This window comes from Papaver somniferum, chromosome 1, assembly GCF_003573695.1.
Source record: "Papaver somniferum cultivar HN1 chromosome 1, ASM357369v1, whole genome shotgun sequence".
NCBI lineage: Eukaryota > Viridiplantae > Streptophyta > Magnoliopsida > Ranunculales > Papaveraceae > Papaver > Papaver somniferum.
The window spans coordinates 5,034,979-5,048,056 of record NC_039358.1 but is presented as its reverse complement, the minus strand read 5'-3'; the positions used below and the strand labels follow the sequence as shown (position 1 = coordinate 5,048,056).

The window sequence follows — 13,078 nt, the reverse complement described above, 5'->3', positions numbered from 1 at the left end:
CAATAGGACATCTATTTGAATTCCTTTAGATATGATTCGTTCAAGGTAATGTAAATGAATTTTCTTTGAGTGATCTCCAAGTAAAAAGGATAACAAGTAATCCTCAACAATTCAGATTTACATGTTTAAAAACCTAACTGATTCTACCGCACGATATATATCTAAGTCGGGCTTAGATCTTAATCTTGCTAAACTATAAAGGTCGGAGATGAAGAAATCCCTTGTAGTTTTTATCCATCTTATTACTCGATCAATAGTTCTTGAATGATCGTATAACAGAAAAGACAGACCTTTATGATCGAGATAAGATTTTTGAATAACAAAGATCTATCATGTAAAATATAATCTGATTGGGCTTCACGAATCCCAAGTGAAGTTATTAAATTCGTATATGAAACAAGTTCCACTGGTGTTATTTTCTTATTATACATGAATGGTATTAGCAATTTTAGGCTGATGTCATCGAAGTTGCGACCCTTATCCCAACTGATCGTACCCAATTCGCACTCCTGCGGTTAAACTTTCTAGAAAGAATTGGAATAAAACCTATTGATTTTGTTCTCATTGGAGCAATCCCTTCCTTTTATTCTCTTACATGAGCAAGCGAATTGGTAGATTTTTTGAGTAATTTGAAAGACTAAAAAAAGCTATCAGCACTTCACTTAATAGTGACGCAAGGTGCCAATGTATTCTATATTTACGTATTCTTATTTTTTCCTTAAGTATGCAGCTAGCACTCGTTTTTATCTATTTCGAACCCCCGATACGTCGATAATTCTTACTTTGTTCGTAATTAGCTCTGGTTTCTCACATCCGCCGTAATGTTTTTTTTTGCGTGCTAACCTATTGTTTAGAAACGTTTTGTTTTAAATGAATTTTGGTATCTCGAGTAAAATGTCTCAAGTAAAGTACTACTGATATTTAACACGATTGCTAGATGTGGGTGTCGGTGTTTGTAGAGCGAGTACCAATCCATATATAAAAAATAAATCTTAGTCGTCGGATTTCTAGATCGTACCCACCCTAATAGTGCCAGTATTTTCCCGAAGTAATCATGTTTTATAATTGGACGACGAAAGAAAGGAGGAGTCCTTTAATGATGAGAAAATGTATTCCTGTCAGACACAATGAATGTCCCATGAAATTAAAATTGGTTTCTTTAAAATTTCAATTTCATAAATCAAGATTAACCTTTAGATAATTGAAAGAATTGATCATCAATTACCTTCAAATACATTCTTACAAACATATTATCAGTTTGAACTTCTCCAAAATATCCATTATAGTGATCGGAATCCATCAATTTCATTATCGTATTCGTCCAAAATAAAATAAAAAATCAAATTTTACTTTTGATCAAATTCATTGAATTGGTCGAAAAATGATCAACTACAACAATATATACAATAAATAACTCAAAATTTCATAAATCATGTCTCTAAAACAAGTTAGTTTGAAAAACAAATTCAATTCTGGAAAAAACAGATGCACACATATAGTAAATTATAGAGTTTCGCGTAACGTCCCGGATTAATTGCGGGTGTAGGAGATGATGAGTCGGTCAGGTAAACCATACCTGATTCATTATCCCAGAATTCCAGAGGCATACAAAATCCACCTTAAATAAAAACTAATTGATTGTCTAACTGTAATAGTGCAGCATCTTCCAACACTTCAACAAAACTCACCATAAAAAAAAAACAGAGGAAGATGTAGTTCTCCGTGTTTCCAAGAAAAAGAGTAAAAAGTGATAAGTAACCGATAAAATAGATATAAATTGATAGATAATTTGTTCAGACCTCAAATTCTTCTTCTAAATAACGACTATGAATAGTGGTCCAGACTTCGAAACTCTGAAGAATCACGACTATGGACATGATGATTATTTCGACCTCAAGATGAACCCAACTGTAAATATGGTTAAAAGGAAAATATCTGAACGCTTCCGCTCTTTATCGAAAGATAAAGAAAAAAACCCCAAAACAAAACTTATAAAACCCACGATGAAAAAAGTAATCACTATTGTCTTGATGATGAGTATGTGCACCAACGGTAGAGAGGCGACCAAGGATATGAGTAGTAAAACTGAGTGCTTTCACTTGACTGGGTTGTTGAGGCTGGGAGATTAAGAGAGACAGCATAGGAGGGGGAAAACCGGAAAAGATGCAAATTAAAGGACGCTCGAGCCCTAGTTTTTTTTTAAAAAAATTCTGACTAATATGCCCTTATCTTTTGGAAACACTTTTACTCTTTTACACTTGTTAGAGCATCTCCAATGCAAGAGATCAAGATCTTAAAATAGCATGCCACATAGGATTTAAGACCTTTTATACCCAATTTTCATCTCCAATGCAAGTGTCAAGATCATAAAAAATGATGACATGACTAAGTAGGAGTACAGAAGAAAGTCTAAATTTCATAACCTTGGGTCTTAAGTCCACATCATCGTTTATTTCTATACTTAATAAAAATTGTTAAATAAGATCTTGGCTATTGGAGATGAAGTTTAGGTAAAGAATCTTATCTTTATTGTTTTTTATCGTGTAGTAAATGACTCACAATCAAAAACCTGGCATTTGTAAGGGCGACCCCAAAAGAATTAGGGGCGACACAAAAAGACAAAAAAGGTCACCTAAACGTAAATCTAAGCTACCCCTTATCTCCGATTTTTCGAAATGGAAACTGTGCCCTTCCATAATCAGTAGCATACATATTAATCGGTAGGTAAATAGTGAATCGGTAGGTTAAATTGAAAAACTACCTACCGATTAGTGTGTGGATATTTCGGGTAATATTCCCTTTTATAATCGGTAGATAATCCAACTTGTAATACTACCGATTATAAGTAGCCCCATATTCAACCTTGGCCAAATTCCATAGGTTTTGAGGGTGCAGAGGCAACCATAACCACTTGGTTTGAGTTTTGGATGTAGCCATAATCGGAAACTAAATAGGTTACATAACCTCCCGATTATAGGTTGCCCCAAAATGAGTTTTTTCTTAAATCCTTCATTTGATGAATTTTGAAATCTGGTATAATCGATAGCTAATCTAACTTGTAAACTACCGATTATAAGTATTATTCTCTATACTGTTTCCACGGACTTCAGGAATTCATAACTCCCATCGTATATGAATTCTTCTCCTTTTTCCTCTAAGTACTTCCTTTTTGCGAGTATCTCCTACATAAACCAATAAATTTTTGTTATAACTTAAGCGGATCGACAAGCTTAAGTGACTCATTTTTCCGCTATGTAAAAGAAGTATGCAAATACTTACAAATTGTTGGATCTACAAGCTTAAGTGGTTGGGGTTAAAGATCCTATTTTATATCGTTATGTAATCGTTCACTCCTTTTTGGATAAGTCGGAACCGATCATGAACTTGTTGAACGGATCTTTGCTTTGGATTTCCATACTCTCGCACAAGTTGGTTATAAATCCTCCCCCAAAAGACTTCGGATGTGATCCTTCCGGCTATGACATCTTCACGTCTTGTTTCGTGGTACCATGTTTTGACAATCGCCAAATCTTCAGCTGCGTCAAATGTTGTCATGATTCTAGGATTAGTTATATAGAATGAATTAGAAAGAGTAGACGATGGAAAATCTTCTTGTTCTATGCTACAAGACTAGTTTGGTGTAGAAATGATAAGAGGTTACTATCCTTATATAGATGAGAGTCCCAACGGCTATATTTTTTGAAAATATTGTCGTTGTGGTGAGGTGTAACACCAGTGTATGGATACAACGTACATTGTGCGAACAATAATGAACTACAATCGGTAGAAATGGTCATAAACATTTCTACCGAATATGGTAATCAGAGATTTAGTATTTTTTTGGATCTCCGATTATGTGCATTTTGGTTCCAGAGTTTTTAGTTTCGTTCAGTACCAACAATCGGTAGATAATCTAACTTGTAAACCTACCGATTTAGTGTGTATTTCGAGGCACGGCTAGTTTCCACTTTATGTAACGGTAATAAAAATCATAATCGGATCACAAATACTTAAACTTTCCTACGAATAAGGATAATCAGTTACTAAATATCAAATAAACCTCCAATTACAATTTAAATTTTGAAAATTACAGAGAACATTAAAACTTTTCTAAACACATCACATGTTATTCTTTTTTCCAGTCCTTCGTTCAACTATCAAAGCGTCTTCGAAATGTAGAAACGACTCTCCTCTCCACTTGGTATAAGCATCTTGTGCCGCAAACCTTTCGCCTCTGTGCCTATCAAGAAACTCGTTGTATTTGGTGCACAATTTCAGAACATGATTCATCCTTGAACTAACGTGGTTTGGTTCATAATCATAACGTGGTTTCTTACCGTCCACCTTTCCAATGAAAGGACCCAATGAAACATTAATCCAAAATATAGTCTCACCCGGATGTTCTTCGGGTAGATCCTCCTTCGTTGCAATTAACGATGGTCGATTTTTTTTTGGATGTTTGCTTCTTTTGTGTATCTCTTCTTCCATTGCTGCAATTGATGATGTTGTTCGCTTGCATCTTCTAAGTATGTGTTCGACTGATGATGGGCTTTCCATTGAAAATGATTTTCACTTTAATTTTCACCTCAATAATTTCAGTGTGGTGCATAACTGATGGGAGGTTACCCTCCTTATATAGATGAGAGTTCTAACGGCTCTTTTTTTCCGAAAATGTAGCCATAATCGGATGCTATGTAGGTCAAGAAACCTATCGATTATTATACTCGGTAGTTAATGTATTTAATTGATGTTTCGATTATAGGTTGCCCCAAAATGAGATTTTTCTTAAATCCTTCATTTGGTGAATTTTGAAATCTGAGATAATCGGTAGATAATATAACTTGTAAACCTACCGATTATAAGTAGCCCCAGATTCAACCTTTGCCAAATTCCATAGGTTTTGAGGGTGCAGAGCCAACCATAACCACTTGGTTTGAGTTTTGGATGTAACCATAATCGGAAACTAAATAGGTTACAAAACCTTCCGATTATAGGTTTCCCCAAAATGAGATTTTTCTTAAATCCTTCATTTGATGAATTTTGAAAATCTGAATCGTTAGCTTAGAAAAATTATTTATCGTCCGATTATATAGGAGCCTCAAATTTCAACATGGAAAAATTCTTAAGATTTCTTATTTCTATACTTTAACAATCGGTAGTCTCATGAGGTTCTTGGTCCTACCGATTATTATAGAAGCCAGATACGCTTTGGGCACAAAATCGATATTTTACTAAACTACCGATTTCGTTATACTAATCGAGCAAAAAATAGCTTCCGATTATGTAAGGGCATTGACGTATTCTGCCGCGTTTTTGTACATCCCTTAACGTTGTATATGGATTGGGAATAAAAAAGTCGCCCCTAATTTTTTTGGGATCGTCCCTAAAAATGCCAGGATCAAAAAGTACAAATAAAACTTCTACATAGGATGACCTTTGACCTCTGGCATTGGAGGTGCTCTTATCCATGCATCATAAAAAAAACAACACATGGGACCATACCTTACATTCTCTTAAATTGGGCACCGTGGTAGAGCTAAGTGATAATCTTACGCGGGTAAATTGGATTTGCAAGTGTTGTTGGTAGGGGGTGGAGCTAGCCCATTGCATGGGGTGCAAGTGCACACCCGTGCCCAGCTGGCTCCAATCCTAATTTAGGCCCAATTAAAGACACGGTTATTTACAAGTCAGTTTTTGTTACTTTGCACCCCTTAAAAAAGGTTTGTACCCAAAATAAATTTTTGCACCCTAACCTATGAGTTTTGTCTCCTCCCCTGGTTGCTGGCCAACTACCTATCACATTGCAAGCCCCTTTTCTATATCTATTACCCTTTATGATTACCATTGATATATTTGTTCTATTGGTGCAGCTATATTTAGCTATGTTGAAAAAAAATATTTAGCTATATTCGCCCCACGCGGTTATCTAGTTAGTTTACACTTTACATGTTACAGTTACAGATTGTATTTTTCTCTCTTTATCAATAATAAGACTTTTTCTGTGTCTCCACTCGGGGCCCCTTATTAATTTTCGTGCAACATTTTCCCTCCTCAATTAGTTCCCGCGATTATTACAGATTTAATTCTCCACCTGCATCCGATGGAGATATTCTAAGTATACATACAGAGAGAACAGAGACGTCTATCCTCTCCACTTGCAGCTTTGCTGACTCTTGTCTTGACTCTTCGAGGTATCCGACAATTTTAACATCACATTAAACTCAGAATAAGGTTCACAATCATACAGTTGCCATTACTCTTCATTAAGAGTTGTTAATTCCCAGTTAGATTTTAGTATCACAATAGCATTCACATTATAAATTTCTGAACTTCAGAGAAAAAAGTACTCAAGCTTCATTAATCTTAAACACAACATTTGGGATACGATAGCTTTCTTATTTCTTCCGGGTTGTCAGAGATGAATGAATGGGTTTCCATTTTCATGGCTACCAAATCATTACAAATCATAGTTCTGTTGTTACTTTCTTGTGTTGTTCTCAAAATTTCAGCTCAAACCGAAGCCGAAGCTCTAATAAAGTGGAAAAACAGTTTAACTTATCAATCTCTTACCTCATGGTCTCTTGCGAATGGAAGTGCAAACCCTTGCATGTGGTCTGGTATAAAATGTGGCAGTTCAAACAGTGTAATAAAGATAAATCTTGATTCATCAGGTGTGAATGGAAAGCTCGATCACTTCAACTTCTCCGTGTTTCCCAATCTCGCCTCTCTAAATCTTAATCTCAATAATCTGACTGGTGATATACCAACTCAAATTGGGTCTCTACCAAAGCTTACTTACCTTAATCTGGGAAATAACAACTTCACAGGAACAATGCCAGCAGAAATTGGAAAACACGCAGAGCTTCGTTTTCTTCGACTAGCCAACAATAGTCTCACTGGACCAATCCCATATCAGGTGTGCAATCTTCAGAAGTTACAGAATCTTGATTTATCTGAGAACTATCATATTAATCCGGACCCTACTCTGTGTAAGGGCATGCCATCATTGACTCGTCTTGATCTCAATTACAATTATTTGTCAGAAGTCCCACCTTTCATCTTCCAAAGCCCAAAACTAGTCTATGTTGATATTTCTGATAATCCTGATATAGGAGGTCCATTTCCAATTCAGTTCATGAAGACTTTGAAGAATATTCAGTTCCTTAATCTGTCTGGCGATTCATTCGATGGACCAATTCCAGCAGAAATCGGAAGCCTTACCCAACTTCAACACCTGAAGATGGGCAGAAATCAGCTAAATGGTTCAATACCTTCCGGGATTGGTCTGTTAGCCAACCTCAGAATTCTTGAATTGAATGAAAATCCATTATTAGAAGGGCCATTTCCATCTTTTATAGGAAACCTTAAGATGCTGCAACGACTAGACCTTGCAAATGTGGGCCTGAATTCCAGCATTCCAGACGAGCTTGGCTCATGCACCAATCTTACCTACCTTGCAAATGCGGCTAGAAGACAACCTTCTTGAAGGAGACATCACGGATGCATTTGGTGTTTACCCAGTTATGAAATATATCGATCTGAGTAGAAATCAGTTGTCGGGTGAATTGTCACCAAACTGGGGAGCATGCACCCAGCTTTCGTACTTCAGATTATCGGATAACATGATATCAGGTAAAATCCCACCAGTTCTCGCAAAGTTGAAATCTCTGGAAGATATTAGCCTCTCATCAAATAAACTGTCAGGTCAGATTCCAGTGGATATGTTCAACTCAGATTCAGTTATATTCAATCTAAACTTGAGCAGAAATCAATTCTCAGATAAGATACCTGTAGAGGTTGGAAAATTAGCACGTCTGCAAAATTTGGATTTGTCCTTAAACAACTTCAGCGGGCCTATACCAGGGGAGATTGGGGACTGCCATGACATAATATCCTTGAAACTCAATGACAACAAGTTAAACGGACCAATTCCATACCAGGTTGGGAATCTGGGGGCTTTGCAGTCAAATCTTGATCTTAGTCAAAATGAACTCGATGGAGAGATATCACCACAGCTTGGGAATTTAAGAAACTTGGAGACCTTGAACCTCTCTAACAACAAGCTATCTGGTTCAATACCCTCTTCTCTACAGGGTATGCTAAGTCTTACATCTATTGATCTTTCAAATAACAAACTTGAGGGTCCAGTTCCAGATGTGAATGCATTCGAAAAAGATCCAGTCAAAGCCTTAGGAGGTAATCAAGGTCTGTGCAGTAATGAGTTGAAGGGTTTGAACCCTTGTAGTGGTACACCTTCATCCAATAATCGCAGCAAAAGCAATAAATGGAAGTTGACCATTGCGGTAGTTGTTCCAGTTGCTGTATCGCTGATTCTTCTTCTGATTCTGTTTGCAATTTTCTGCTGCTACCGTAACCACAAAGAAGACTCGGATGAGGAAAACCTAGATTCAGGCGGCGACGGTTCATTTTCAGTATGTAACTACAATGGAAAGGTAGTTTTCAAGGATATTGTAAAGGCTACAGAGAAGTTTGATGAGAAATACTGCATAGGAAAAGGTGGACAAGGAAGCGTATACAAAGCAACACTTCAAAATGACATAACTTTTGCTGTAAAACGCCTCCATGATACTTCATCATCCAGTGAACATGCATCTTCAGAGGTGACGCGCTACAAGAGTTTTAAGTCCGAAGTACATGCACTGATAAACATACGGCATCAAAATATTGTGAAAATTTACGGTTTCTCTTCGAGGAAGGACGATATGTTCTTGGTATATGAATATGTGGAGAGGGGTAGCTTGTCGAATGTGTTGTATAATGAGAACGAGGCAAAGAATTTGGACTGGTCAACGAGGTTAAAGATTATCAAAGGTGTGGCACAGGCCTTGTCTTACTTGCACCACGACTGTACCCCGCCAATTGTGCACCGAGACATAACCGCAAATAATATTTTACTAAACTCGGACTATGAAGCAAAGGTCTCGGATTTTGGGACGGCAAGGCTGCTACAACCAGATGAGTCTAACTGGACAGTACCAGTCGGCTCCTATGGATACATGGCTCCAGGTACCTTTATTCTTCTCCAAACTTGCACCATTTATCTAATAACACTGTAGATGCTCCTATGTGTTTCTGAATCTGCATGCCAGAAGAGTATTTCAAGTCATACAGAGCCAACAATAGCATTTGGACAATAGATAGTGAAAGATTGTGTTTTGAGATATAAAAGAACAGAAGAAACAAATGCAGTTACCTATACGAAACAAGTAAAGACTAGATTTCTGAGATTGCTTTGGGTTACGAAAACAGGCTAAGTTTTAGTTAACCTAATAATAGCGAGTTGGACTCTAATATTTTGTAAGAAATAGATGGTTAAATTCTTAGATAACTCCTATACTTTCCTATACTCTAAGTTGATTGATGCCAAGTTTATTTCATCGAATTAATGCCTCTTTTACTGTTTGCAGAGCTTGCATCTACAATGAAGGTGACAGAGAAATGTGACGTGTACAGTTTTGGAGTTGTTGCAATAGAACTCTTATTCGGGAAGCACCCTGGGGAATTCCTTTTGCACCTACAATCTGAAGGACCTGACCTGCTTCTAGTGGATGCATTAGACAAGCGCCTATCTCTCCCAGCTGGAGTAGTTGCAGATGAATTGGTGCTAATAGTAGCCTTCGCTTTGGCATGTACACGTATATCACCAATTTCTAGACCGACCATGCATTTTGTAGGTTTAGAGCTGACAAGAAATACAGTTCTTCCTGTCCATGAGAACTTTCACTTGCTCACATTGCAGAAATTGATGAAGATTTTGTAAATAATTGAACTATAATGGTTAGTAAATAATGTATCAATTCGGGTGGAATTTACTTTCATTAATTTCAATTTTATCAACCCAACCCTCCTAGACATTGTTAATTGGATTCACTTCACTAACATTCTACTACAAATAGCAAAAAGAGGGATTGTAAAGTGTTACAGCATACATAAATAGCAGAAGATACTTACTAAGTTACCAATGAAGGAAAAATTCTCCTGGCCCTTTCATCAAACACTTGTGAAGCACTCCACTAATGATCGCTATAATCTAGGTTTCTGAAAAAACTATTAGGGTTGGTGATCAAAGCAATTCCCAGAATCAGGTGAAGAGGACTTTCCAATAAAAGGAACTGAATTTTTAATGAAGTCCTCTTCTTCTGATTTGGGAATTGCTTTATCGCCAGTGAGAGGAGTGAAAATTTCTTCAAACTATGATTCAGCTTTAAATGGCTACAGATCGGAATGCAAAACCCTGACGCACAGCGCACACTTTTATAACACCGCTGAATTGGGGGCCCTAGAAAATAATTGGGGACCCCTAACGACTATGATTTCCGATATCTAACCTTCTCGGAATCGAGACTGAAGCAGCTCACCAGATAAAAATCAAGAGAGTTAGAGATGAAAGGCATCACTGAAACTCCGAGAAGATCAAAATCAGCAAATTCTGAACCAACCACAAAACCAAACTGAAAATAATCCAAAACCTCACTATCAAAATCCACTTTGAGAGCAAAAATTCCAGTTAGTGTATAAGGGTTTCCATTTCTATCGATAATCACAGCAGGAAATCCATCAGATTTTCATTTGGTATTCGTACTAATTCAATCAAGGATGGGAGTGAGGTTGCAGTGGAGCGATTTGAGGAGAAGGGTGAAGTGAATTCTCAGAAGAAGATTAATTAGGATGGGAATGTGGTTGTTGGTAATGAAAGAATTAGAAGTTGGCAAGAACAATTTGTTGCTGAGGTTGATAATGGGGACTAAATGGTACAGAGTATGAGTGTTTAAAGGTGTAGGAAATATGGGTTTGTTTTGAATTTGTGAGTAATTATAGACAAGGAGATGAGGCAGGGGTTAGAAGAACACACTCAATTCATCTTTGCATACGGCAAGTCGTGCACTCAACATGGTTGAGGAAATGTCTGGGTGCTAGTTGAAGTTGTTATTACTGTGAATAAGGGATTAAAAGTGGATGTAATGTAATGATCTTGCTTCAAGCTTTTGTAGGGGTATATGAATTGCAGTGGAGGAACTGGTGATTGATATTTGCTAGAAATGGGGAAGATGCAAGCGCAATTGTTTTGATCAATAAAAGATGCAAGCGCAATGGCTATGAATTCATAGTAATTCAAATAGTCTGGTCACTTCTTCCTGCCTTTTCTTTTGTAAGTTTTGATCAATTAATAGTCATTCTACCACATTTCTCTTGCCCAATTTTGGATTTGATTAAATGGTGGGTGTACGGCTAATCTGCAGATGTGACCGAAGACGAGAATTGGTTGGTCTAGACATAGATGTTGGGTAGGAAGTGCTGATGACAGTGGTCTCTCTACTATCAGTTTGGTGTTGGTTGTGGCCATCAGAAGCTTAGCCGTTAATGCATGGAGATGAAAGCAAGCTTTGCTCCTAACTGTTAGTAGTCAAGAAGTGAAATTGCAGGTGTTGGCTCGAGCGTGAAATACAAGGAAAAGAAGATATGGGCAGTATGAATCTTATTGTGTAATCTTCGCATTTGGCAATGGCAGTTAGAGTTGCGATAAGGAGATAACGATATGTTTGTTAGCCGATTGAGAAGTTCAGGGAGTTGAAATCAGTGGAGGAAGGTGATTAACTGGTCGAGGAGCAGAAAGTATTGTTGGGCAATATATGGACAAAATGGAAAGTGAAGTTGGTCCTGCTGTTGGCTGGTTTGATTTTGCTGCGAGAAGGTACTTGGTTGATGTTGAGAAGAATCAGGTCTTGCCGTAACTGATTGAATTGCAGTGGTGATGTATGTGTGGCTGAGATGGAGAATGACTTGGCAGCAAACATTTACTTTAGATGTTGGTTCTGTTTGGAGGAGGGATTGTCTACAGATTGAATTGTGAGAAGAGACATGGGGTTCCTGTGTATGTGATATTTGGGTCTCATGGTGTTTGAAACTGGTTGTTGATGCTATTTGGTGTGAACATGGAATATTGGTTATTTGGTTGAGATGTAACAACTGGTGGAGATGGTTCTCAAAGGTACGGTAACGAGAAATGGTGGTGTGATCTGAGTGGAGAAGAGAACGATGATATTTGGGAAATTGGTACAAGGTTGTACTCATGGGAGTCTCAGTTACAAGCTGAGAAGTTATGTACAAGGTTCACTTAAACGATGATAATAAAGAGTAGAAGATAGGTCGCATTGCACTGTAGGGAGATATGGTTAAGAGTATTGATGTGATGAATAATTGCTGGGTGTTGCTACTAGTTATTTGTTTGATGAATTACATGCCATCATGGTGCTACACATTTGCACAAGCCTTTGCAACTCGAACCAATCAACTGAGCCAGACTAGTTGACTTGATCTGATTTGAAAACAAAAAAATAGCGTCACGGACTTAAATCAGAGATTCAAGGGACTATTCTGTCATTTTACTTCCATTTAATTGGGCTAACTTTTCATCCACTATTTTTGGTCAAAACTAGCCTAGTTTTGTAAGAAATAAAAAAACTGGCCTAGTTTTGTAAACCATAAAAAAAAGAGGCCTATTTTTGTAAAAATCCCAAGAAAAATTGTGTTTTTGTGTTAGAGAGGAAGAAAGTGAGTTTTGGGGGAATATTTAGGGTTATTTGAAATGAGTGATTCTAGCGGAGGAAATGATGTAGGTGAAGATTCAAACAACATACATGATTGTGTTGATGGTAAGATTGTGTCAACTAATCATATGGAATGGATGTTTGATGAAGACATGTTAATAGAGGAAGCTTTGAATCATGGTGGAAATGAAGATCCTATTGCTCAAAGTGAGGGAACCAATACTCAAAATGAAGAACCCGAAGTTCAAAACAATCAGGTAAACTTCCTCTACTCTTCAAATTGTGTGAATGGTGCTCCAAGTGGTCGATTCATGGTTAACATGGGACTACTCAGAGTGATGGTCGTTAGGTAGAGATGCTAATAAACTAACGACCATAATGAATCGACAGTGAATTGGCACAGAAATAAACGACTCCAATCTTCAATTATGAAAAATCGTCATTCAAGTTTGCAAACATTAAAGACTCGTACCTGAAGTTATGAAAAATCGTTAAGAAAGTTTGAAAAC

At 37.2% G+C, this 13,078-nt stretch overlaps 1 protein-coding gene across 1 annotated transcript; it reads left to right on the top strand.

Annotated features, from left to right (window-relative positions):
• The first annotated feature begins 7,523 nt into the window (after positions 1 to 7,523).
• Positions 7,524 to 12,280, top strand: LOC113280185 (probable leucine-rich repeat receptor-like protein kinase At1g35710). The gene is made up of 2 exons (XM_026529063.1): positions 7,524 to 9,027; positions 9,429 to 12,280. Exons 1-2 carry the CDS (start codon positions 7,524 to 7,526, stop codon positions 9,779 to 9,781), a joined length of 1,857 nt encoding a protein of 618 aa, XP_026384848.1. The 3' UTR covers positions 9,782 to 12,280.
• The last annotated feature ends 798 nt before the right edge of the window (positions 12,281 to 13,078 follow it).

Coding starts and splice junctions, on each gene's coding strand:
- LOC113280185 (XM_026529063.1), top strand. CDS start 7,524: ATGAAATATATCGATCTGAGTAGAAATCAGTTGTCGGGTGAATTGTCA. Junction 9,028..9,428: donor CTATGGATACATGGCTCCAG/GTACCTTTATTC, acceptor TACTGTTTGCAG/AGCTTGCATCTACAATGAAG.